Source organism: Pseudophryne corroboree, chromosome 6 (genome assembly GCF_028390025.1).
Source record: "Pseudophryne corroboree isolate aPseCor3 chromosome 6, aPseCor3.hap2, whole genome shotgun sequence".
In the NCBI taxonomy this organism is placed as follows: Eukaryota; Metazoa; Chordata; class Amphibia; order Anura; family Myobatrachidae; genus Pseudophryne; species Pseudophryne corroboree.
The window spans coordinates 370712070-370737725 of record NC_086449.1 but is presented as its reverse complement, the minus strand read 5'-3'; the positions used below and the strand labels follow the sequence as shown (position 1 = coordinate 370737725).

Sequence of the window (25656 nt, the reverse complement as noted above, 5' to 3'; positions counted from 1 at the left end):
AAAAACACTGTAGCTCCGGCGCCATTGAGGGGGGCGAAGCTACCTCAGAGCAGAACTAGCGGTATTTTGGCACCTTCCTCTGCTTACAGCAGCTGCAGCAGGCACACACAGCTCCTCCTGACACTCAGAAAAGGCTGGAAAACTGGTACAGGGTGTAGCATAGTGGGAGAGCTGCTATTGTACACAATCTGTGTCCTATAAAGGACAGTAATCATAGGTGTTTCACTGTGATATAACTGTTTCCAGCCTCACTGGGGCTGTGTAGCTGGGTTGTGCTGGTCCTCTCTCTCCCTCTCACATCCAGTAAGGGGCAGGCTTGCTAGTTATTACTTGTCTGTGTATGTGATTGTGCTTTACTGTGAACACGGGTAAACACACACTATGCCACACCAGATTCTCTCCCTTATCTGATTCTGTTTTATGTGAACAATGCATCCAATCTTCACAACTCAGTGAGGGGGCTGGGGGAGAGGGTCAAGAGCCTTCCTGGCTAGGGGCCCTTAAAAATATGATGTCTGATATGTCATCACAACTCACTGCTAATGCTTACACAGCCCCCCTCTCTAACTCAGGACCACAAGTGTGGTTTACCTGCTCTACTCTGGTTCAGCTGAAGATGTACGGGAGGATGGGGAGGACTTGGATCCCATTAGTTGGGATTCCACTTCTGCTCAGGGTATTGAACCCCTCATTCTGGCTATACAGCAGTCATATACAGCAGTCATATTTCTTTACACAGAACAAGCCTAATGTCACTTTCCCTGATTCTGCAGAGTTAGATGACCTGTTCAAGATGGCCTGGAAAAATCCAGACGAAAAATACCAGGTGTCAAAAAGATTTTTGAACCCTTTCCCATTTGCTCCGGAAGGTAGGAAATTCTGGGAAGAATCCCCGTGGGTTGACGTATCAGTCTCTCGACCATCTAAAAAGGTGGTGCTGCCTGCCCTGGGCTCCTTTTATCATAATGGACCCTGGGAATCGAAAAATAGAGACTACACTGAAGTCTATCTACACAGTAGCAGGTGTGTCACAAAGGCCGGTCATAGCAGGTTGCTGGATGACCCATGTCATTCATACGTTGGCTACTCAAATTTAGGAGGGCCTCTCCGGGGATATGCCTCTGGTCACTACAGTGACTCTCCTGAAGCACATTCAGGACACTGCACGCGTCCTGTGTGACTCGCTCAAGGAGATGGGCAATATTAATGCTAGGACCTCTGCCATGGCAGTGTCAGCGTGCAGGGCCTTGTGGTTGCGTTAATGGATAGCGGACGCGTAATCTAGCGCAGTGTGGAATCTCTCCCCTTTTGTGGGGGTTGGCTCTTCGAGTTTGAGTTGGATACATGGATTTCTAAGGTTACTGCGGGGAAATCCACGTTTCTCCCCTCGGGAGCCCCGCCGGCTAGGCCTTCCTACGTGGGGCCGTGTGTTCAGTCCTTTCGGTCTAACAGATTTAGTTCTAGGGCCAGAGACGATTCCAATGCGGCTAGGGGCACCAGAGGTAAGACAAGAAGGCCTGCGAACACCGTCTCTCGGGAACAGAGCACCAGTTCTGCTTCCACTAAGTCCTCAGCATGACGGTGACCACCGCGAGGGGATCTCGAGGTGGGAGCTCGACTGCGTCTCTTCAGCCGCGTCTGGGAGGGTTCCTGCCAGGATACTTGGGTCAAGGACCTCTTTTTTTTTTTTTCTCGGGGCTACAAGCTGGAGTTCGATGGTGCTCCTCCCCAATGATTTTTCAAATCCAGCTTACCAGCTTTGGAGGATACGCAAGTTATGTTGCAACATGCCATCCAAAAGTTGGTCCAGTCCCACGTCATTGTTCCAGTACCAATACCACAACGAGGCAGGGGTTATTACTCCAACCCATTTGTGGTACCAAAGCCAGATGGCTCGGTACGGCACATTTTGAATCTAAAGTCCTTGAACCCTTACCTAAAGGTTTTCAAGTTCAAAATGGAATCCTTGTGAGCAGTGATTGCGGGCCTGGAAGAACAGGAACTCATGGTTTCCCTGGATATCAAGGACGCTTATCTCCATATTCCGATTTGGCCACCTCATCAGGCTTATCTGAGGTTTGCCTTACTGGACGATCACTACCAGTTCCAGTGCTACCCTTCAGCCTGTCTACGGCTCCGAGGGTGTTTACAAAGGTGATGGCGGAGATGATGTACCAGCTCCGGGTCCAGGGGGTCAATGTTGTCCCTTACCTTGACGATATCCTGATAAAAGCAAGATCCATGGAGCTTTTATTGCTCCATATCGACCGCACTATCCAACTTCAGTCACACCATGAGTGGATTCTCAATTTACAGAAGTCCCACCTAGAGCCAAATCAGCGGCTCCTGTTCCTGGGGATGATACTGGATAATATGGCCCAGAAGGTGTTCCTCCCAGAGGACAAGGTGAGAACACTTCAGGAGATGGTCCGCATGGTTCTCTGACCTGCTCGAATATCCATCCATCTTTGCATAAGATTGTTGGGGAAGATGGTTGCCTCATACGAGGCGATCCATTATGGGAGGTTCCATGCCAGAACATTTCAATTGGATCTCCTGAGCAAGTGGTCCGGATCACATCTTCAGATGCACCAGATGATACGGCTGTTACCTCAGGCCAGTATTTCCCTCCTGTGGTGGCTGCAGTCTTCCAATCTCCTGGAAGGCTGGAGTTTCGGGATTCAGGATTGGATCCTCCTCACGACTGATGCGAGTCTGAGAGGATGGGAAGCTGTCACCCCGGGGGCTCAGTTCCAGGGCAGGTGGTCAGTCTTACGAAGCCCTCCTTCCGATCAACATTCTGGAATTTCAGGCAGTCTACAATGCCCTGCTTCAGGCCTCTACTCTACTCAGGGATCATGCGATCCAGGTACATTCGGACAATGCTACAGCAGTGGTGTACATCAATCGACAAGGAGGGACAAAAAGCAGGGTCTGCATGCGAGAGGTATTAAAGGAAAGCAAGAGCAATGTCAGCAATCTTCAGTCCGGGAGTAGACAACTGGGAAGTGGACCTCCTGAGGCGTCACAATCTCCACCCGGGGGAGTGGGGACTCCACCATCAGGTGTTCCAGCAGATCATGGACCGGTGGGGTTACCCACAAATAGACTTGGTGGCTTCTCGACTCAACAATAAGCTTCATTGGTATTGCTCACAATCCAGGGACCCTCAGGCGAGGGCAGTGGATGCACTGACGTCACCTTGGCCTTACCGCCTGGTCTTCCTGTTTCCTCCGATTCCATTGCTCCAAAGGTTGCTAAAGTGAATCAGATATCAAGGAGTCCAGGCATTTCTGATTGCCCTGGGTTGGCCTCAGAGGGTGTGGTATGCGGATCTCTGCCACTAAAAAGGTCTTCAACAAGGACCGTTCGTCCACCCGGACGAACGGTGACTTCGTTTGACGGCAACGAGGTTGAGCGGAACATCCTAGCTCACAAGGGCCTTTCCAAGAAGGTCATTGCTACCATGGTTCAGGCCAGGGAACCTGTGACGTCAAACACTATCCTCATATCTGGAGGAGATATGTCACTTGGTGCGAGGACCTCACGTAGCCACCTGCGGAGTTCAACTTGGGACGTTTTTTAAGTTTCCTGCAGGCTGGTGTGGACAAGGGCTTACGTCTGGGTACCATTTAAGGTCCAGATTTCTGCCCTTTCCATTTTCTTCCAGAAGAAATTGGCAGTGTTGTCAGAAGTCCCAGACCTTTTTGCAAGGGGTACTTCACATGCAACCTCCTTTTGCGCCTCCCACAGCACCCTGGGATTTGAATGTTATGTTGGACTTTCTACAGTCATCCTGGTTTGAACCATCAATGACTGTAGAAGACAAATACCTCACGTGGAAGACAGTGATTTTGTTGGCCCTGGCTTCTGCTAGGCGTGTCTCAGAATTGGGTGCCTTATCATGTAAAAGTCCTTACTTGGTCTTTTATGAGGACAGAGCGGAGTTCAGGACTAGACAGCAGTTCCAGCCAAAGGTTGTCTCTGCGTTTCACTTGAATCAACCTATTGTGGTTCCATCAAGTTCTGGCGTTTCGGCTCCTCCGGAGACATTGGATGCTGTGCGAGCCTTGAAGATATATGTCAAAAGAACGGCTCGGATCAGACAGACGGATTTCTTGTTCGTGCTCTATGATGCACAGAAAAAGGGTTGTCCTGCTTCGAAGCAGTCCATTGCTCATTGGCTTAGGCTGACTATCCAACAGGCCTATGTGTCGGCAGCCTTGCCTGTTCCTAAGTCTCTGAAGGCCCACCCTACTAGCTCGGTGAGCTCTTCCTGGGTGGCTGCCCATGGAGTCTCGGCCTTGCACCTTTACCGAGCTGCTACCTGGTCGGGGAAGAACACTTTTGTTAAGTTCTACAAGTTTGATACCCTGGCCAAAGAGGATACCCAGTTTGGGCAAGCGGTGCTGTTGCATTCTCTGCACTTTTCCGTCCATTCTGGAAGCTTTGGGACTAAGTCGTACTAAGTCTCCCCAATATCCCTTATGGATGCTAGAGGAAATAGGATTTTCATTGTCTTTGGTTACCAGCCGTTGGTGGTGGTTTTATGTTCGTGGTGTGCTGATGTATAAATCTCACCACTCCTTGTTGTTATGTTCCTTCTCCTATGTTCCTTCTCTCCTATATGTCCTTTCTCCTTCTGGCACTGTTTTACCTATAACTGCCTGTGGGAGGGGGCATAGAGGGGAGGAGCCAGCACACCCAGTGAAGAAATTTAAAGTGCACTGGCTCCTTTGGACCCAGTCTATAACCCATCGTACTAAGTCTCCCGAATATCCCTTATGGACTTTTTTGAATAGGATTTACCGGTAGGTAATTAAAATCCTATTTTCTGCCTTCCCATATTGTGCACCTTAATGTGCAGTCAGTAGGATGCCAACTTTCAGCGTCTCTGCGTGCTGTAACACCACTGATTAATCTTGATGCTTCACCATTACACACACCTTCGACACTTGCACCTGTGCTGTTGCAGGTGCAGTTTCTCCATCTAAATGTGGCCTCTGTGGAATCGGCTGAACGTCTGAGAACGCAGCCGCTTTCAATTGCTCGCAGACAAAATAGGCCTTTTTTTTTTTTTTTTTTTGCGTTCACTTTGGGCCAACTCCCAGTCACCACCCAAGAACACCCATCTATTTGTCGCTATAATTATAATATTATGTGAACCGTACGCAGCTGTGCCTTTGTGTGTAGACTCACGGTTACGTATGCACTGACAGTATTTTCTGTAGCAAATAATCACTCAACGACTTGAACGTAGGCTTAGTGTGTGTGTGTTTTTTTTTTGCGTCTGAAGGACCACTGTATAATAGGAGAAAAAGGCAGCAGTCTCCCTCTCACAAATCCTCAACCAACAGATGCCCTTCAAATTTAAAATTTATCTGAATAAAGCGCTCCTGTGCCACGCTATAGCATGCTGTCTGGGTTTTCACTAGTTTGCAGCAACTATTTGCTCCCTGTGGGCAAAAAAGTCCATAGCTGCTTGTGAGTGTCAACTGCACACTGATGTGTTTTCTTCAGTTGGAGAGAATGCCTGTCGCCAACATACGCCATCACTGGCATCAATCCCCAGATATTCTCTTCTAAGCATCATATAGACATGACATTAACTATAGCTGTGTGCTTAGTTGTGTTATTATTATTATTATTATTTTTTTTTTGAGTCATGGGCACCCTCCACAAGAACAGACAAGATACTACTGAAAAGAAACCTGGGCAAAAATGTGCTTGTCATATGTAACACAGTGAAACGGAGCAAGGAGCGTAACTAGTCGCTCTTAAAATGCCCACCAATAGCAGGAGTCATAAACCCCTGAAATAGCAACCTGAAATTTGCTGCAAGAACCATATAGTGAGTCAGTCACCTCAAGATGTCTTGGGGGATCATCCAAAAAAAAAATCCTGGTTTCAAACATAATAATGCTATGTAAATTGGAATGAATTTAATGTTTTAAGTGTAAAGTAAAAATTCTCAAATATTGAAATAAAGAAATGTTTTAACAACATCTTCCCTGTGCAAAGAGATCTCTGTCCAATTCATCCTGAACACATCGAGAAGTGCACTAGCAAAAAGTGCAGTACTGTAGGCGGAGGGCATTCCTGTATCCATTGTTGTAGAATGCCCTTGAATGCAGTTGGCGAGACAATCGCCGATCGTTTTCTGCAACCAGCAGGTTTCAGAACAGGATCCAAAATGCCTAATATTGCCTATTCTAGGGAGAGAGGGGCTTATTCCACTAGATTAGTATTGGCAGAACATTGATTGACCTGACAAAAATGTTTAAGTGAGGTATATTTCCACAAACAGTGTTAGAAGGACACATTTAGATGTGGAGCACATTGGGTAGGGAACATATGAAGCCAAAAAAACAAACCGATATGACAATGGTAAAATCAAAGGAACAGCTCAAATGGCCACCAACATCAGGATCAGTATGTAAAATAGTGCATTGTACATTTTATGGAAGAGGATAACCACCCCTCACTTTTTGAGGTGAAGGAGTACAAAAGCAATCATCAATCCACTGGCTCTTAAAAGATGTGGAAGACTGACAACAATGGGTCTATTCATACATTTCCTGTGATTTTCGCATTAACCAGGCAGTAACAATCCCTGTGACGTTGCTTTGGCAACTCCAGATAAATAGTACTTCACTCCCTGTGTGTCGGGCTTTTTCTGCAGGTAAGTCTTTCCATGACTTGGGAATTGCATTGTTTGTCCTCTCCCAGGACTCCAGGAGTCTGTGTACTGCTGCTTCCAAATGGATCTCCCATCATAGCTGAATGCCAATCTGGCATGCCTGTTTTTGGCAGGAGTTTTGATTCCTGCTGTCCAAAGCTACACTTGACCAGTCCTTTCTCTGTGGCATATATGACTGTCTGTGTCCCCCATACAACTGAAGGAGAATGGTAAATTACCATTAAATCCCTTTCTCTGATGCTGTAATGAGATGAAGACCAATCCATCCATTGATGCTTGTCTGTTTTACTCTCTGCTGCTTTTCTTGTCTCCAAAGGTATATAGTGTAACAGTTCAAGTGTATAGTGGTGTTCTAGGGAGGAGGTGTCTGTAATTTTCACAGTGCCCCCCCCCACCTCTTCATATCTTTGAAGAAATGAATTTAATGGTGAGAACCATAATTCACCCTTTGTCTGTAATCTTTGTTCTCGGAGGCTTTTTATTGCTTTCAGGAGATAAGTTCCAGTGGCTGAAGTTATCTATATATATCTATATATATATATATCTATATATATATATATATATATATATATCTATATATATATATATATATATATATATATATCTATATATGTATATCTATATATATATATATATATATATATATATATATATATCTCTCTCTCTCTGAAGGAATGAGTCATTTTTATTTTATTTTCTCTTACATCCTAGTTGATACTGGGGAACTTTACTTTAGTACCATGGGGTATAGATCGGGTCCACTGGAGCCTGGCACTTTAAAACCTTTAGTGTGTGTGCTGGCTCCTCCCTTCTATGCTCCTCCTACCAGATTCAGTTTAGAAAAATCTGCCCAAGAAGCCAGGTGCATTTCTTTGGAGCTCCAGAGAGTTTCCTTTATTTTTTTATTTTAGTTATTTATTTTTAGGTAGTTCCGCTTGGCAACCAGTCTACCTGCTTCATGGGAGGACCGGACCAACCTCCTGAGGGTTAATGGTTCGTAATCCCAGCTGACAGGACACTGAGCCCCTGAGGTGCTGTTTCACACACCACACTGTGTGTGCCCACGCCAGCAGCTAGCCACCACCCTCTAACAGATGCAGAAAAGTTGCAGGTGCTGTGAGTGTTAACACCGGGGTCCCGGTTAGCGGGTCCCCAGTGCGGTTTGGCGGCATGTCACGGGCCACGAGCTGCGGTGGCCGCCACGGACTGCACTGGCTCAACAGGGCTTTGTGCTCCACATTGTCAGTAGGCATTATGTGTCTTGTGTATTATCATTTTCAGCCAGTGTAAACATGTAGAGTGGGACTGTGCGACATTACGGGGCCGGGGCTTTCCGGAGAGCGGGACCAGAGGTGGGAAGGCGCCATTTCCTGCTGCTGTGGATAATCAAGGCTGCATGCACGCTACTCCTTCACGGACCCACGCGGTTACAGACTCTGTACTGGTACCAGGGGTTCATAGGAGGGGGGAGCACATGAGCGGTAGCGCCGCTGCACATAAATAAATAAGGTGATAAACATACTTTTACACACTGCTGCTGTGTTTTGTGTGCTGGTCTCCATTTTCTCTTTGTCACTCCAGGGGCTCTTTAGGGTCTGTGTGAAGGTGTTTTCAGTGGTTCTACGCTGCGTTATCATTGTGTACAATATGTCTGACATGGTTATGTGTACTGCTTGTAACTCTACCTCTTCTTCTGTGAGGTCCCTCATGTGTGAACAGTGCTCATTATCTCCACAGGGACACAGTTCATAGTCACCTGACTGGCTAGATAACTTTAAGTGCATGATTCACAATGTGAATTCAGAACTAGCTGCGGCTAAGAAAGAGAGACAGATGTTAAAACAGTCTGTTGATAGTATGGCTAAAGCAGCAGATACCAGAAAGGCTTCTCAGCCCCCTCTGTTGGTTTCACATAAACACTCATTGCCACAGGTGCTCCAGTCTGATTCTGATTCTGATCAGCTTGATGTGGATGATGATGATATGGATGAGGACAGCTCTCTGTTCCCCGGGGTGGAGGCCCTCATTTATGCTGTAAGAGAGGTTCTTCACATACCCGATCAGGAGGCAGAACCAGATGAGGAGTTGTACTTTAATGTAAAATCGAAAACCTCAGCCACGTTCCCTGTGTCTAAGGAATTGAACTCCCTGGCCAGGGAGGCATGGGTGAACCCTAACAAAAAATTCAAAACTCCTCAGAGGTTTTTATCTACATTTCCCCTCCCAGCTGATGACAGGAGGGTATGAGAACCCCCCCCATCAGTCGATACGTCTGTGTCCAGACTGTACAGAAAACTGGTACTATTGGTACCAGGGGCTATATCCCTGCTGACCGTAAGATTGAGACTACTCTCAATGCGAGATATACGGCAGCGGGCGTTGCATAGCGCCCCACAATAGTTTCTGGTTGGATTTCAAGGGCTGTAGTCAAGTGGTCTGATAATGTTGTTAATGGATTAGACACTCTGCCCCAGGATGAGGTCATTACTCTACTACAACACCTACAAGATGCTGCAAATTTTATGAGCGAAGCTATAAAAGAATTGTGTAAGATAAATGGCCGCACTAATGCTATGGCGGTTTTGGCCCGCAGAACTTTGTGGTTACGTCAATGGTCAGCGGATGCTGATTCCAAAAAGGGTGTTGAAAATCTTCCCTTTACAGGTGATACCTTGTTTGGAGAGGAGTTAAGTAAATGGATCTCTCAGGCAACGGCGGGTAAGTCTACCTATCTGCTGTCGTGCTTCCTCGGGATCCTCCTTGCAGTCCATTCGTGTGGCAAGGTTCAGAGGCAGAGGCCAAGGGGTCTCCACTACTCCTAGAGGATCTTGTGGGAAGTCCCGTAAAACTGCAGCTTCTGCATCCCTGGACCAGACCACTGGATTCCCAGCCACTAAGCCTTCCGCGTCACGGTTGGCCCCGGTAGCAAGGCGACTTTCAGGTAGGTGCTCGCCTTCAACACTTCGCCCAAGTGTGGGCAAGTCCTGCCGGGATCCTTGGGTGAGGGACCTCATATCCCAGGGACACCGGCTGGAATTTCAAGCACTTCCTCCTATCAGATTTTTCAAGTCTGACTTACCAGCTTCACCCGCAGCAAAAGTTACCTTGCAAGAGGCTATTCAAAAACGTTTGCAGTTGGGAGTGGTGGTTCCAGTACCTCCTCCGTTATGCAACAGGGGTATTAACTCCAGTCTTTTTGTCGTTCCAAAACCAGGCGGTTCGGTTAGACCCATTTTGAATCTGAAGTCCTTAAACCCGTATCTACGGGTATTTAAATTCAAGATGGAATCCCTGCGGGCAGTGGTGTCTGGTCTGGAGGAAGGGGAATTCCTCGTATCTCTAGATGTCAAGGATGCTTACCTGCACATTCCCATGTGGCCTCCTCATCAGGCTTACCTCAGGTTTGCCATATTGGACAACCATTTCCTGTTTCAAGCCTTACCCTTTGGCCTCTCCACAGCTCCAAGGGTCTTCACAAAGGTCATTGCGGAAATGATGCTGCAACTACGCATGATGGGAGTCAACATAGTCCCCTACCTGGACGATCTCCTGATAAAGGCTGAGTCCCGGGAACCTCTACTGCACAGCATCGCTCTGACGATTTGCCTACTTACGGATCATAGGTGGATCTTAATTCAGAAATCTCACATGGAACCGACCCAACGACTTCAGTTCCTGGGAATGGTACTGGATACAGTGTCTCAAAAGGTGTTTCTTCCGATGGGCAAGGCCTTGACTATCCAAGCTATGGTCTGCTCAGTACTCTGCCCTCGCAGGGAATCAATACCTTTGCATCCGCTTGCTGGGCAGGATGGTAGCTGCTTACGAGGCAAACCCAATACGGCAGGTTTCATGCCCGGCCATTTCGACAGGATTTGCTGGACAAATAGTCTGGGTCTCACCTTCACATGCATCAGGAAGTTACCTTATCTCCAAAAGGCCGGATTTCTCTATTGTGGTGGCTACAAGTCCCTCACCTAGTGGACGGCAGGAGTTTCAATATCCACTCATGGATTCTACTTACAACGGATGCCAGCCTCCGGGGTTGGGGGGATGTGACCCAAGGGGCCCAGTTCCAGGGCATATGGTCAAATCAGGAATCTGCTTTGCCAATAAACATCTTGGAACTCAGGGCAATTTACAATGCTCTTCTGCAAGCCTCCCATTTTCTGAGGGATCAAGCTTTCCAGGTTCAATCGGACAACGCCATGGCAGTGGCGTACATAAATCAACAAAGAGGAACAAAAAGCAGAGCGGTAATGCAAAAAGTGTCAAAGATACTCTTCCGGGCGGAGGCCAACGCATAGGCCATCTCAGCCATATTCGTTCCTGGAGTGTACAACTGAGAAGAAGACTTCCTCAGCAGGCACGACCTCCGTCCGGGGAAGTGGAGCCTACATCCTCAGCTGTTTCAACAGTTGATTCACCGGTGGGGCTGTCCTCGGATAGATTTGATGGCTTCTCGTCTCAACAAGAAGCTACGCCGTTACTGTTCCAGAACGAGGGATCTGCAGGCTGTAGCAGTGGACGTGCTGACGACGCCATGGATGTACCAGTTTGTGTACCTTTTCCCTCCAATACCGCTAATCCCAAGGGTTCTAAAAAGACTAAGAAGGGAAAGCGTTCAAGCAATTCTAATTGCCCCGGTATGGCCTTGACGGGTGTGGTATTCGGACCTCCTAACCACGGCTCTGGAGGATCCCTGGCCTCTGCCGCTCCAAAAGGATATTCTTCAGCAAGGTCCGTTCGTCTATCCAGACTTACAGCGGCTATGTTTGACGGCTTGGAAGTTGAGAGGGAGATTCTAGTCAGAAAAGGTCTTCCCTCCAGGGTTATTTCCACTATGGTCCAGGCCAGGAAGATGATTACGTGAAAACATTATCGTATCTGGAAAAAGTATGTTTCCTGGTGTGAGAGTAGAAAGGTGTCTCCCGTGCAATTTAGAATTGGTCGCTTTCTACTTTTCCTGCAAGCGAGAGTGGATATGGGCCTACTTTTAGGCTCCATAAAAGTGCAGATTTTGTCACTCTCTCTATTTTCTTCCAGAAGCAACTTGCTCTCTTGCCAGAAGTACAGACCTTCCTGAAAGGGGTTCTTCATTTGCAACCGCCTTTTGTGCCTCTCACAGCTCCGTGGGATCCGAATATGGTTTTGTCCTTCCTTCATTCGGACTGGTTTGAACCCTTAACATAGGGTGGAATTGAAATTTCTTACCTGGAAGACTGTGATGTTACTAGCATTGGCGTCTGCCAGACGTGTCTCTGAATTGGGGGCCTTGTCCTGTAACAGCCCTTATTTGATTTTTCATGAAGACAGGGCGGAACTCAGGACTCGGCCTCAGTTTTTGCTGAAAGTGGTATCCGCTTTTCACGTGAATCAACCTATTGTGGTTCTAGTGTTGTCTGACGCTTCCGTTGGCCCAGAGTCCTTGGATGTGGCGAGGGCTCTGAAGATTTGTCAAAAGGACTGCTCGTCATCAGAAATCTGATTCGCTGTTTGTTTTTTATGATGCCACCAAGATTGGTCGGCCGGCTTCTAAGCAATCTATTGCTCGTGAGCTCAGGTTGACCATTCAACAAGCCTATCCTTCGGCGGCTCTGCCTTTGTCGACGTCCATTCAGGCCCACTCGACGAGATCAGTGGGTTCCTCCTGGGCGGCTGCCAGGGGTGTCTCGGCCTTATAGTTGTGCCAAGCTGCTACTTGGTCTGGTTCGAACACTTTTGTTAAGTTCTGTCGGTACGACACCTTGGCCAAGGATGACCTTCAGTTTGGTCAGGCGGTTTTGCAGGGGTCTGGCACTCTCCCACCCGTTTGGGAGCTTTGGGACTTCCCCGTGGTACTAAAGTACAGTTCCTCAGTATCCACTAGGACGTAAAAGAAAATAGGAATATAATACCTATCTGTAATTCCTTTTCTCGTAGTCTGTAGTGGATACTGGGCGCCCGCTTCAGTGCTTCAATTTCCTGCTTACCTGTTTGGTTGGCCGCCGTCGCGGTCCCCTTATGTTGTTGGGGTAGCTTTTCTATCCTGGTTAGGTTGGTGTTGCTATCCTCTGTTCTGGTTAGCGCCCTCCCTTTTTTTCGGTAATGGTTGTGTGTTGGCTTATTGCCTCACCGCTGTTGTATCTGCTTTCTTCTCTCATGATATGTCCGTGTCCTCTGGCACAGTTTCCTACACTGAGTCTGGTAGGAGGGGCATAGAGGGGAGGAGCCAGCAGACACATACACACACTAAAAGTTTTAAAGTGCCAGGCTCCAGTGGACCCGATCTATACCCCATGGTACTAAAGTACAAGACCCCAGTGTCCGCTATGGATTACAAGAAAAGGAATTACTGGTAGGTATTAAATTCCTGTTTTCTCTGACGTCCTAGTGGATGCTGGGAACTCCGTAAGGACCATGGGGAATAGCGGCTCCGCAGGAGACTGGGCACAACTAAAGAAAGCTTTAGGACTACCTGGTGTGCACTGGCTCCTCCCTCTATGACCCTCCTCCAGACCTCAGTTAGAATTTTGTGCCCGGCTGAGCTGGATGCACACTAGGGGCTCTCCTGAGCTCTTAGAAAAAGAAAGTTTATTTTAGGTTTTTTATTTTTAGTGAGATCTGCTGGCAACAGACTCACTGCTACGAGGGACTAAGGGGAGAGAAGCGAACCTACCTGCTTGCAGCTAGCTTGGGCTTCTAGGCTACTGGACACCATTAGCTCCAGAGGGATCGAACACAGGCCCAGCCTCGGTCGTCCGGTCCCGGAGCCGCGCCGCCGTCCCCCTTACAGAGCCAGAAGCAAGAAGAGGGTCCTGGAAATCGGCGGCAGAAGACTTCGGTCTTCATCAAGGTAGCGCACAGCACTGCAGCTGTGCGCCATTGCTTCCCATGCACACCTCACACTCCGGTCACTGATGGGTGCAGGGCGCTGGGGGGGGGGGGGGGGGCGCCCTGGGCTGCAATATTGAGTACCTTGGCTGGCAAATAACACATAATATAGTCATAGAGACTATATATGTGTGTAAAATACCCCTGCCAGATATACATAGAAAAAAGCGGGAGAAGTCCGCTGAAAAAGGGGCGGGGCTATCTCCCTCAGCACACTGGCGCCATTTTCCCTCACAGCTCCGCTGGAAGGATCGCTCCCAGGCTCTCCCCTGCAGTTTCCAGACTACATAGGGTAAAAAAGAGAGGGGGGGGCACTAAATTTAGGCGCAATATTGTGTATACAAGCAGCTATTGGGAAAATCACAGTTATAGTGTTAATCCCTGTGTTATAGAGCGCTGTTGGTGTTGTGCTGGCATACTCTCTCTCTGTCTCCCCAAAGGGCTTTGTGGGGTCCTGTCCTCAGTCAGAGCATTCCCTGTGTGTGTGCGGTGTGTCGGTACGGCTGTGTCGACATGTTTGATGAGGAGGCTTATGTGGAGGCGGAGCAGGTGCCGACAAATGTGATGTCACCCCCTGCGGGGTCGACACCTGAGTGGATGGTTATGTGGAAGGAATTACGCGACGGTGTCGACTCCTTACATAAAAGGTTTGTTGTATGTTATTTCAACTCTCATTTAGCTAGTCTGTGTGAGAGAATGTATTAACCGTTACTAATTATCTGTTTTTAGTAAATGTTGTAAATGTTGTTTCTAACAGATACTATATAAAAATGGTTTTACATTATATTCAAGTTGTACTGAGTCAATCTCCTGTGTCCGACTGCACATACATATTTTAGATACATTGTTTCAAGCGCAGAGTATATTTCTCTTTACATAAAAGGTTTGACGACATAGCAGATGTGGGACAGCCGGCTTCTCAGCCTGTGCCTGCCCAGACGTCTCTAAAGCCATCGGGGGCTCTAAAACGCCCGCTACTTCAGATGGCAGACACATATGTCGACACGGATACTGACTCCAGTGTCGACGATGATGAGACTAGTGTACATTCCAATAGAGCCACCCGTTACATGATTACGGCAATGAAAAATGTGTTGCATATTTCTGATATTACCTCAGGTACCACAAAAAAGAGTATTATGTTTGGGGAGAAAAAACTACCAGTGGTTTTTCCCCCATCTGATGAATTAAATGAAGTGTGTGAAGAAGCGTGGGCTTCCCCCGATAAGAAACTGGTAATTTCTAAAAGGTTACTAATGGCGTACCCTTTCCCGCCAGAGGACAGGTCACGTTGGGAGACATCCCCTAGGGTGGATAAAGCGCTGACACGTCTGTCAAAAAAGGTGGCACTACCGTCTCCGGACACGGCCGCCCTAAAGGAGCCTGCAGATAGAAAGCAGGAGGCTATCCTGAAGTCTGTATATACACACTCAGGTATTATACTGAGACCGGCTATTGCTTCAGCATGGATGTGCAGTGCTGCAGCTGCGTGGTCAGATTCCCTGTCAGAAAACATTGATACCCTAGACAGGGACACTATATTGCTAACCGTAGAGCATATTAAAGATGCTGTCTTGTACATGAGAGATGCACAGAGGGATATTTGCCGGCTGTCTAAAATAAACGCAATGTCCATTTCTGCCAGGAGAGGATTGTGGACTCGGCAGTGGACACGAGATGCAGATTCTAAAAGGCACATGGAAGTATTGCCTTACAAGGGTGAGGAGTTGTTTGGGGATGGTCTCTCGGACCTCGTTTCCACAGCGACAGCTGGGAAGTCAGCATTTTTACCCCATGTTCCCTCACAGCCAAAGAAAGCACCGTATTATCAGGTACAGTCCTTTCGGCCCCAGAAAGGCAAGCGGGTTAGAGGCGCGTCCTTTCTGCCCAGAGGCAGAGGTAGAGGGAAAAAGCTGCAACATACAGCCAGTTCCCAGGAACAAAAGTCCTCCCCCGCTTCCTCTAAGTCCACCGCATGACGCTGGGGCTCCACAGGCGGAGCCAGGTACGGTGGGGGCCCGTCTCAAGAACTTCAGCGACCAGTGGGCTCGCTCACGGGTGGATCCCTGGATTCTACAAGAAGTATCTCAGGGGTACAAGCTGGAATTCGAGACGTCTCCCCCTCGCCGTTTCCTCAAATCTGCCTTGCCGACAGCTCCCCCGGACAGGGAGCTAGTGCTGGAGGCGATTCACAAGCTGTATTCTCAGCAGGTGATAATCAAGGTACCCCTCCTTCAACAAGGACAGGGTTACTATTCCACAATGTTTGTGGTACCGAAACCGGACGGTTCGGTGAGACCCATTTTAAATTTAAAATCCTTGAACACTTTTATATAAGAAGGTTCAAGTTCAAGATGGAATCGCTCAGGGCGGTGATTGCAAGCCTGGACGAGGGGGATTCCATGGTATCACTGGACATCAAGGATGCTTACCTGCATGTCCCCATTTACCCTCCTCACCAGGAGTACCTCAGATTTGTGGTACAGGACTGTCATTACCAATTCCAGACGTTGCCGTTTGGTCTGTCCACGGCACCGAGGGTATTTACCAAGGTAATGGCCGAAATGATGATACTCCTTCGGAGAAAGGGAGTTTTAATTATCCCGTACTTGGACGATCTCCTTATAAAGGCGAGGTCCAGGGAACAGTTGTTGATCGGTGTAGCACTAGCTCGGGAAGTGCTACAACAGCACGGCTGGATCCTGAATATTCCAAAGTCGCAGCTGGTTCCTACAACGCGTCTACTGTTCCTGGGGATGGTTCTGGACACAGAACAGAAAAAAGTATTTCTCCCGGAGGAGAAGGCAAAGGAGTTGTCATCTCTAGTCAGAGACCTCCTAAAACCAAAACAGGTGTCGGTGCACCACTGCACGCGAGTCCTGGGAAAGATGGTGGCTTCTTACGAAGCAATTCCATTCGGAAGGTTCCATGCAAGGATCTTTCAGTGGGATCTGTTGGACAAGTGGTCCGGATCGCATCTTCAGATGCATCGGCTGATAACCCTGTCTCCAAGGACCAGGGTGTCGCTGTTGTGGTGGCTGCAGAGTGCTCATCTTCTAGAGGGCCGCAGATTCGGCATACAGGACTGGGTCCTGGTGACCACGGATGCCAGCCTTCGAGGTTGGGGGGCAGTCACACAGGGAAGAAACTTCCAGGGACTATGGACATGTCAGGAGACTTCCCTACACATAAATATTCTGGAACTAAGGGCCATTTACAATGCCCTAAGTCAGGCAAGACCCCTGCTTCAACACCAGCCGGTGCTGATCCAGTCAGACAACATCACGGCGGTCGCCCATGTAAACCGACAGGGCGGCACAAGAAGCAGGATGGCAATGGCAGAAGCCACAAGGATTCTCCGATGGGCGGAAAATCATGTGTTAGCACTGTCAGCAGTGTTCATTCCCGGAGTGGACAACTGGGAAGCAGACTTTCTCAGCAGACACGACCTCCACCCGGGAGAGTGGGGACTTCATCCAGAAGTCTTCCAAATGATTGTACACCGGTGGGAAAGGCCACAGGTGGACATGATGGCGTCCCGCCTCAACAAAAAGCTAAAAAGATATTGCGCCAGGTCAAGGGACCCTCAGGCGATAGCTGTGGACGCTCTGGTAACAGCGTGGGTGTACCGGTCGGTGTATGTGTTCCCTCCTCTGCCTCTCATACCCAAGGTACTGAGACGAAGGAGAGGAGTAAGAACTATACTCACTGTTCCGGATTGGCCAAGAAGAGCTTGGTACCCAGAACTTCAAGAAATGATCTCAGAGGACCCATGGCCTCTGCCGCTCAGACAGGACCTGCTGCAGCAGGGGCCCTGTCTGTTCCAAGATTTACCGCGGCTGCGTTTGACTGCATGGCGGTTGAACGCCGGATCCTGAAGGAAAAGGGCATTCCGGAGGAAGTTATCCCTACGCTTATTAAAGCTAGGAAAGAAGTGACCGCAATCAATTATCACCGCATATGGCGGAAATATGTTGCTTGGTGTGAGGCCAGGAAGGCCCCAACGGAGGAATTTCAGCTAGGTCGATTTCTGCACTTCCTACAATCAGGGGTGACTATAGGCCTAAAATTGGGTTCCATTAAGGTCCAGATTTCGGCTCTATCGATTTTCTTCCAAAAAGAACTGGCTTCACTACCTGAAGTTCAGACATTTGTTAAGGGAGTGCTGCATATTCAGCCCCCTTTTGTGCCCCCAGTGGCACCTTGGGATCTCAACGTGGTGTTGGATTTCCTAAAGTCGCATTGGTTTGAACCACTTAAAACCGTGGAACTAAAATATCTCACGTGGAAAGTGGTCATGCTGTTGGCCTTGGCTTCGGCTTGGCGTGTGTCAGAATTGGCGGCTTTGTCTTGTAAAAGCCCTTATCTGATTTTCCATATGGATAGGGCGGAATTGAGGACTCGTCCCCAATTTCTCCCAAAGGTGGTTTCAGCGTTTCATTTGAACCAGCCTATTGTGGTGCCTGCGGCTACTCGTGACTTGGAGGACTCCAAGTTGCTGGACGTAGTCCGGGCCCTAAAAATCTATGTTTCCAGGACAGCTGGAGTCAGAAAGACTGACTCGCTATTAATCCTGCATGCGCCCAACAAGTTGGGTGCGCCTGCTTCAAAGCAGACTATTGCTCGCTGGATCTGTAGCACGATTCAACTTGCACATTCGGCGGCTGGACTGCCGCATCCTAAATCTGTAAAAGCCCATTCCACGAGGAAGGTAGGCTCTTCTTGGGCGGCTGCCCGAGAGGTCTCGGCTTTACAACTTTGCCGAGCAGCTACTTGGTCGGGGTCAAACACATTTGCTAAATTCTACAAGTTTGATACCCTGGCTGAGGAGGACCTAGAGTTCGCTCATTCGGTGCTGCAGAATCATCCGCACTCTCCCGCCCGTTTGGGAGCTTTGGTATAATCCCCATGGTCCTTACGGAGTTCCCAGCATCCACTAGGACGTCAGAGAAAATAAGATTTTACTCACCGGTAAATCTATTTCTCGTAGTCCGTAGTGGATGCTGGGCGCCCGTCCCAAGTGCGGATTGTCTGCAATACTTGTATATAGTTATTGTTTAACTAAAGGGTTATTGTTGAGCCATCTGTTGAGAGGCTCAGTTATATTTCATACTGTTAACTGGGTATAGTATCACGAGTTATACGGTGTGATTGGTGTGGCTGGTATGAGTCTTACCCGGGATTCAAAATCCTTTCCTTATTGTGTCAGCTCTTCCGGGCACAGTATCCTAACTGAGGTCTGGAGGAGGGTCATAGAGGGAGGAGCCAGTGCACACCAGGTAGTCCTAAAGCTTTCTTTAGTTGTGCCCAGTCTCCTGCGGAGCCGCTATTCCCCATGGTCCTTACGGAGTTCCCAGCATCCACTACGGACTACGAGAAATAGATTTACTGGTGAGTAAAATCTTATTTTTTTTTTTAAAGTGGAGCACTACATAGACTGGCAGTATGCCACAATAATGTGAAGTGCAGTTAGGCAAGTAAATCAGTTCTTAAAAAAAAACAAACGACCTCTGGTTGTCTCCCCCTAACAAGTGTTCTGCATTTATGTATAATTTTAGAATCCATAAAAAATACCGAAAAGTCACATCAGGGAGAAAGCGAAGCAGAAGAGAAAACGTCTACAGATGAGGAAGACAATTCTTCAGATGACCAAGAAAAAACTTCATCTAAAGAAGAAGAAAGCTCTGAGGAGGAAGAAGAGACATCAGATGGAGAAGAAGACACTGACCAGGGAGAAGAGTCCGAAGATGAGAGGAAGCCTATAAAAAAGACTGCTAGCAGCCAGAAAACGTGAGTGTGCTAATTATGCAATAGAAACTGACGTATTGCGTTTTTAGGACTGTAACACCTGCTTCTAGAGTACAACTTTTAACTTAAAATATGAATGCGTGTTATCTGTTTGGGCAAAGTAGTATTTCATAATTATTGCAGCGATACTGCTTGTTTTCCCCTAAACTATTTGTCATCTTTGTTTTGGAAAGGAATTGTCTGCTATCATATAGAAAGGTTAAAGAAAAAGCCTGGGTAGGTAGCAGGGAACGATGTGGCATCACTGTAGTAACAATTCTTCTGCCTTCAGGACTGTTTTGCTGCTTGATATCACTTGCAGCTAATCCAAATGTCCGTTTATGCTTTGGCGCTATATTGGGGATCAGTACGAGATCCCGCCGGTTGTAATACCAACACCGGGATCCCGACCGGCACAATCCCGACAGGGGGACGAGCGCAATGCAGCCCCTTGCGGGTTTGCTGCGCTCGCCACGCTGCGGGCCCGGTGCCTCGCTACGCTAGGCACACTAATTTATTCTTCCTCTATGGGTGTCGTGGACACCCACAGAGGGAGAATATGTTGAGATCCCGGTGACGGGATTCCGACCGCCGGTATCTCGTCCGGCGGGATCTTGACCGCATCCCCTACATTGCAGTTACTATTATTGTTAACCTTTATTTATATGGTACCACATGGGATCTGCAGCGCCCAATTACAGAGTGGACTGCTTTTGTTTCTCGCTGCTTTCTGCATCTCCGAGCACCTAATGGGGAGATGCAAGAGGACATGACACGTTGGAGGAGGCAAAATACATGGTGTGATAGGGTAAATAGCATACAGGCAATGCAATGTAATTTATTTTGACATTTCTGTATTGTTTTGCTACCAGTGTGTTTGGCCTCATTAATTATAAATATTGTTATTGCTGTTATTATCAGAAGCAAGAATGATGTTGAGGAAGAGGAGGAGAGTGATGATGATGTATCTGCAGACTCTGGGCAGGAGAGTGACATGGAAGATGATGAGTCTGACTCTGAGATCCAGAAGACAGGTAATTAGATTTGTTTAGCTGAATATGGTCTTTTTATCTAATTGATTATGACGTGCATTAAATACATGCTTTATATTGCATTGAAGGTAAAAAAACAGAACAGAAGAAGAAGAAACCATTGCCATCTGATGTCAATGAAGGAAAAACATTGTTTATTAGGTGAGTCTTCTCTTTTATATCCAGTTCTGAAAATGTTCTTTATGAAATTGTTTTGCAAATCGTTGAGGCTTGTGAAGATCTATTAAAGGCAGACGTAGGGGAGCTGAGTTTTGATATACAGTGAGGCAAAAAAGTATTTGGACAGCCACCAATTGTGCAAGTTGACCCACTTAAAAAGATGAGGTCTGTAAATTTTATCATAGGTACACTTCAACTGTGAGATGGAAACTCGCTTAAGGTTTTTCTGCCTCATTTGGAGAAGCTCTTGTCAGGATGCCTGGGTAAAAGATCCGATCTCCCAGGGCTGCAAACTGAAGTTCGTAAGTTCTCCGCCTTACAGATATTTCAAGTCAGGTTTACAAGTTTCCCTGGAAACTCGAGTTACGCTGCACGAGGCAGAAGTTGGTTCTTACCCAGGTCATCGTTCCAGTTCCACTTCAACAACGGGGCGAAGAATATTACTCCAACCTGTTTGTGGTACCAAAACTGGACGGTTCGGTAAGACCCATTTTGAATCTGAAGTCCTTAAACCCATATCTGCGGGTCTTAAAGTTCAAGATGGAGTCCTTGAGAGCGGTGATTTCTGGACTGGAAAAGTGGGAGTTCTTAGTATCTTTGGATATAAAGGACACCGACCTCCATATTCCAATTTGGCCGCTTCATCAAGCTTACGTCAGGATTGCTGTACTGGACGAACACTACCAGTTCCAAGCACTGCCTTTCGGCCTGTCTACGGCACCGAGGGTCTTCACGTAGGTGATGGTGGAGATGATGTTCCAGCTCTGCATTCAGGGGGTCAACATTGTCTCCTATCTGGACGACCTTTCAATAAAAGCAAGATCCAGGGACCATCTTTTGGACAGCATCAGCTGCACTACACAGCTTCTGTCACACCACGGGTGGATTTTCAATTTGCGTAGGCTCAAGGTGAGACTTCTGTAAAGACTCCAGTTTCTGGGAATGATTCTGGACACAGTGGGTCAGAAAGTTGTCCTTCTGGCAGACAAAGCAAGGACGCTTTAGGAGATGGTTCGGGAGTTACTAAAACCGAACTGGGTCTCAGTCAGGGACGTGCAGTCAGGGGAGGCAGGAGAGGCAGTGCCTGCCCTCTAATTTTCCATCTGATGATTACAACAATATAAATAGGATTTTAATTACCTACCGGTAAATCCTTTTCTCGTAGTCTGTAGAGGATGCTGGGGTTCCATTTAGTACCATGGGTATAGATGGGTCCCTTGGGAGCCATGGGCACTTTAAGAGTTTAATAGTGTGGGCTGGCTCCTCTCTGCCCCTCCCTCTATGCCCCTCCTACCAGACTCAGTGTAGAAACTGTGCCTGAGGAGATGGATATACTTCGAGAGAAGGAAATAGATAGTGGTGAGATTCACACCAGCTCACACCAAAACGAAAAACTATGCTGACCAGCATGCAACATGGAGAAACCATGCTAATTGGCATGCAACATGGAGAAACCATGCTAATCAGCATGCAACATGGAGAAACCATGCCAACCAGCATGCAACATGGAGAAATCAAGCGAACCAGCATGAAACCTGAAGAAACCATGCCAACCGGCATGGAACACGAAAGAAACCATGCCAACCAACCGTAACATGGAGAAACCATGTTAACCAGCACGCAACATGAAGAAACCATGCTAAGCAGCACGCAACATGAAGACACCTTGCTAACCAGCAGGAACTAGAAGAAACAATGCTAATCAGCAGGAAAGAGGAACAGCAACCGCTGAACCAATACTTAACCAAGTAACAATGCAGGGAATGAAGCACTGGGCGGGAGCCCAGCATCCTCTACGGACTACGAGAAAAGGATTTACCAGTAGGTAATAAAAATCCTATTTTCTCTTACGTCCTAGAGGATGCTGGGTTTCCATTTAGTACCATGGGGATGTACCAAAGCTCCCAGTACAGGAGGGAGAGCGCGGAGGTTCCTGCGGAAAAGAGAGACTAAACTTAAGGTCCTCAGAGGCCAAAGTATCGAACTTGTAGAACTTATCCAACGTGTTCGACCCTGACGAAGTAGCTGCCCTGTAAAGCTGAGACACCCCCGGGCAGCCGCCCAGGAATAAACCACTTTGCAGTTAGAGTGGTTCCTAATAGAATTTGGACATGGCAATCCTGCCGTAGAATAAGCATGCTGGATAGTAAACCTGATTCAGCGAGAAATTGTATGCTTAGAAGCAGGACACCCATCTGGTTGAGACCATGGAAGCCAAATAGAGCGTTCGACTTCCTGTGATGAGAAGTTCTCTTAACATATATATTTTCAAAGCCCTCACAACATCCAAGGACTTTGAGGCAATTGGGGAGTCCGTAGCCACTGGCACCACAATAGGTTGATTGATATGAAAAGCCGACACAACCTTTGGAAGAAATTGCTGACGCTCTGAGCTCAGCTCTATCTTCGTGGAAAATCAAGTAGGGGCTCATACATGACCATGCCCCCAATACTGATACACGTCTAGCAGATGCCAATGTCAACAATGTGACCGCCTTCCAAGTAAGAAACTTGATGGTCACCTCCTGTAAAGGCTCGAACCAAACCGATTGCACTAACTGCAGCACCACATTAAGATCCCAAGGTGCCGTAGGAGGCATAAATGGTGGATGGATGTGCAGAACCCCATTAAAGAATATCTGAACCTCAGGGAGGGCAGCCAATTGTTTCTGGAAGAAAATGGCCAAGGCCGAAATCTGGACCCTTATGGGGCCCAAGCGTAGGCCCACATCCACACCTGCTTACAGAAAGAGGAGAAACCGTCCCGTTGAAACTCCATCGTAGGAAAGTTCTTGGATTCACACCAAGACACATACTTTTTCCAAATCTGATGGCAATGTTTAGACGTTATTCTCTTTCTGGTCTGTACCAGGGTAGGAAAGACCCTTTTCGGAAAGCCCTTCCGAGCTAAGATCTGGCGTTCAACCTCCATGCTGTCAAACGAAGCCGCGGTAAGTCTTGATAGGCAGAAGGCCCCTGTTGTAGATGGTTCTCGCGAAGAGTAAGAGGCCTCGGATCCTCCAGTAGCAATTCCAGAAGATCCGCGTACCAAGCCCTTCTTGGCCAGTCCGGAGCAATGAGGATCGCCAGAACTATTGTTCTTGTTATGCGTTTGAGAATCCTTGGGATGAGTGGAATTGGAGGGAACACATACACTGACTGGAACACCCACGGAGTTACCAGTGCATCCACCGCCACTGCTTGTGTGTCACTTGACCTGGAACAATAATTCTGAAGCTTCTTGTTGAAGTGAGAGGGTACCATGCCTATCTGAGGTACACCCCATCGGCTTGTGACCTCTACAAATACCTCCGGATGGAGGCCCTATACTCCTGGAAGGAGATCTGCTGAGGAAGTCCGCTTCCCAGTTGTCCACTCCCGGATTGAAGATTGCTGACAGCGCCACCGTGCAATTTTCTACCCAGAGGAGGATTCTTGTTACCTCTGACATTGCAGCTCTGCTCTTTGTTCCACCCTGTCGGTTCATGTAGGACACCGCCGTTACATTATCCGACTGAACCTGAATGGCCTGATATTGAAGAAGATATGCAGCTTGTAGAAGGCCGTTGTACCTGGCCCTTTGTTCCAGAATGTTTATCGGAAGGATGGATTCCAGACTTGACCACTTTCCTTATAAGTATTCCCCTTGGATGACCGCTCCCCAACCTCTGAGACTTGCATCCGTGGTTAGAAAGATCCAATTCCGAATCCCGAACCTGCGGCCCTTGAGAAGGTGAGAAGTTTACAGCCACCAGAGGAATGAAATTCTGGCTTTCGGCGACAGGTGTATTCGCTGGTGCATGTGAAGGTGAGATCCTGACCATGTGACTAGGAGATCCAGTTGGAAAGACCGTGCAAGGAATCTTCCGTACTGTCGAGCCTCGCAGGAGGCAACCATCTTCCCCAGAAGGCGAATGCACAGATGAACCGATAACCAGGCTGGATAGTTGATTTGAGAGAGAAACACACTGTAACAACATTTCCCTGGAGGATGTTAAGTTCGTCCAGATATGGAATTATGTCCACACCTGGCTTGTGAAGCAGGAGCAGAATTACTGTCATGGCCTCGATGAACACCCCCACTGTTGCGTAGAAGCCAAGTGCAGTGTTTGGAACTGGAAGTAACATAGTTGTAGTGTAACCTTAGATAGATCTAGAGAGGTGGCCAGATTGGAATTGGAAGGTACGCACCCCTGATATCCCAGGATACCAGGTATTCCCCTATATCTCGACCAGAGATCACCGCTCTCAGACTCCTTCCGGAATTGAACAACCACCATTAGGAGTCCAATGACCTCATGTTTGAATAGTAACCCCTGTTACGTAAATGAGGTGGAACCGGAATAATGACATGTTAGAATAGCTTCCAGCAGTATTGTACTTTCAGCCTGAGAAGCTAGTAAGCCTGATTTGAAGAATCTGTGAGGCGGTAGTACTAGAAACTCCAGTCTGTACCCCTGGGCAGACTAACGTTTTCCAGAGGACTAGGTAGGATATCGCCTAGATGTTTTACTGAAATATTTTTAGTCTCTCTCCCACCTGCTGGATCCCCAGGCAGTGAGGTCCACCATCAAAACGAAGGTATTGAGAATACTGAACCCGAAATCCATTCTTAGGAACCTGGTGGTGCAGGTTTTCTGGAATTTCCCTATTGTCCTAGAAAGGAAGTGGAGGAACCCTTGGAAAGGATTGCAGTATAGGTGTAGGATCTAATTTCCTGGTCTGTGCAGCTGCGGAAGGAAGATATGGCAACTTACCCACAGTTGGCTCAGATATTCATGTATCCCGAGCATCCCAACAGGGCCTCACCCGTGAAGGGCTGTTCACCATACCTTTCTTGGAATCTGTATCCGCAGTCCATTGGTGTAGCCATCATCCCCTGCGTGTTGAAACTGCCAGAGCAGTGGCCCTGCGTTACGCAGGCCAATATTCTTCATGGCGTCCAGCCGTGAAGCCTGTAGAATCCTGTATGTGACATAGAAACAAGTACATGTCACTCCTACAACTAGAATCTAAATCATCAAGTAAAGAGCCTGACCACGTTACAATATCTGCAGAGATCTACGCAATAGTGGGTCTCCGAGT

At 47.8% G+C, this 25656-nt stretch overlaps 1 protein-coding gene across 1 annotated transcript in view; it reads left to right on the top strand.

The window, feature by feature from the left end:
- The window catches only part of RBM28 (RNA binding motif protein 28), a 136442-nt gene that overhangs the window by 29559 nt on the left and 81227 nt on the right, over positions 1–25656 (top strand). Inside the window, exons 7-9 of the mRNA XM_063926690.1 lie at positions 19132–19363; positions 20282–20394; positions 20481–20553. Of these exons, the coding sequence (XP_063782760.1) occupies positions 19132–19363; positions 20282–20394; positions 20481–20553 (418 nt within the window). The remainder of the gene's footprint in view (positions 1–19131; positions 19364–20281; positions 20395–20480; positions 20554–25656) is intronic.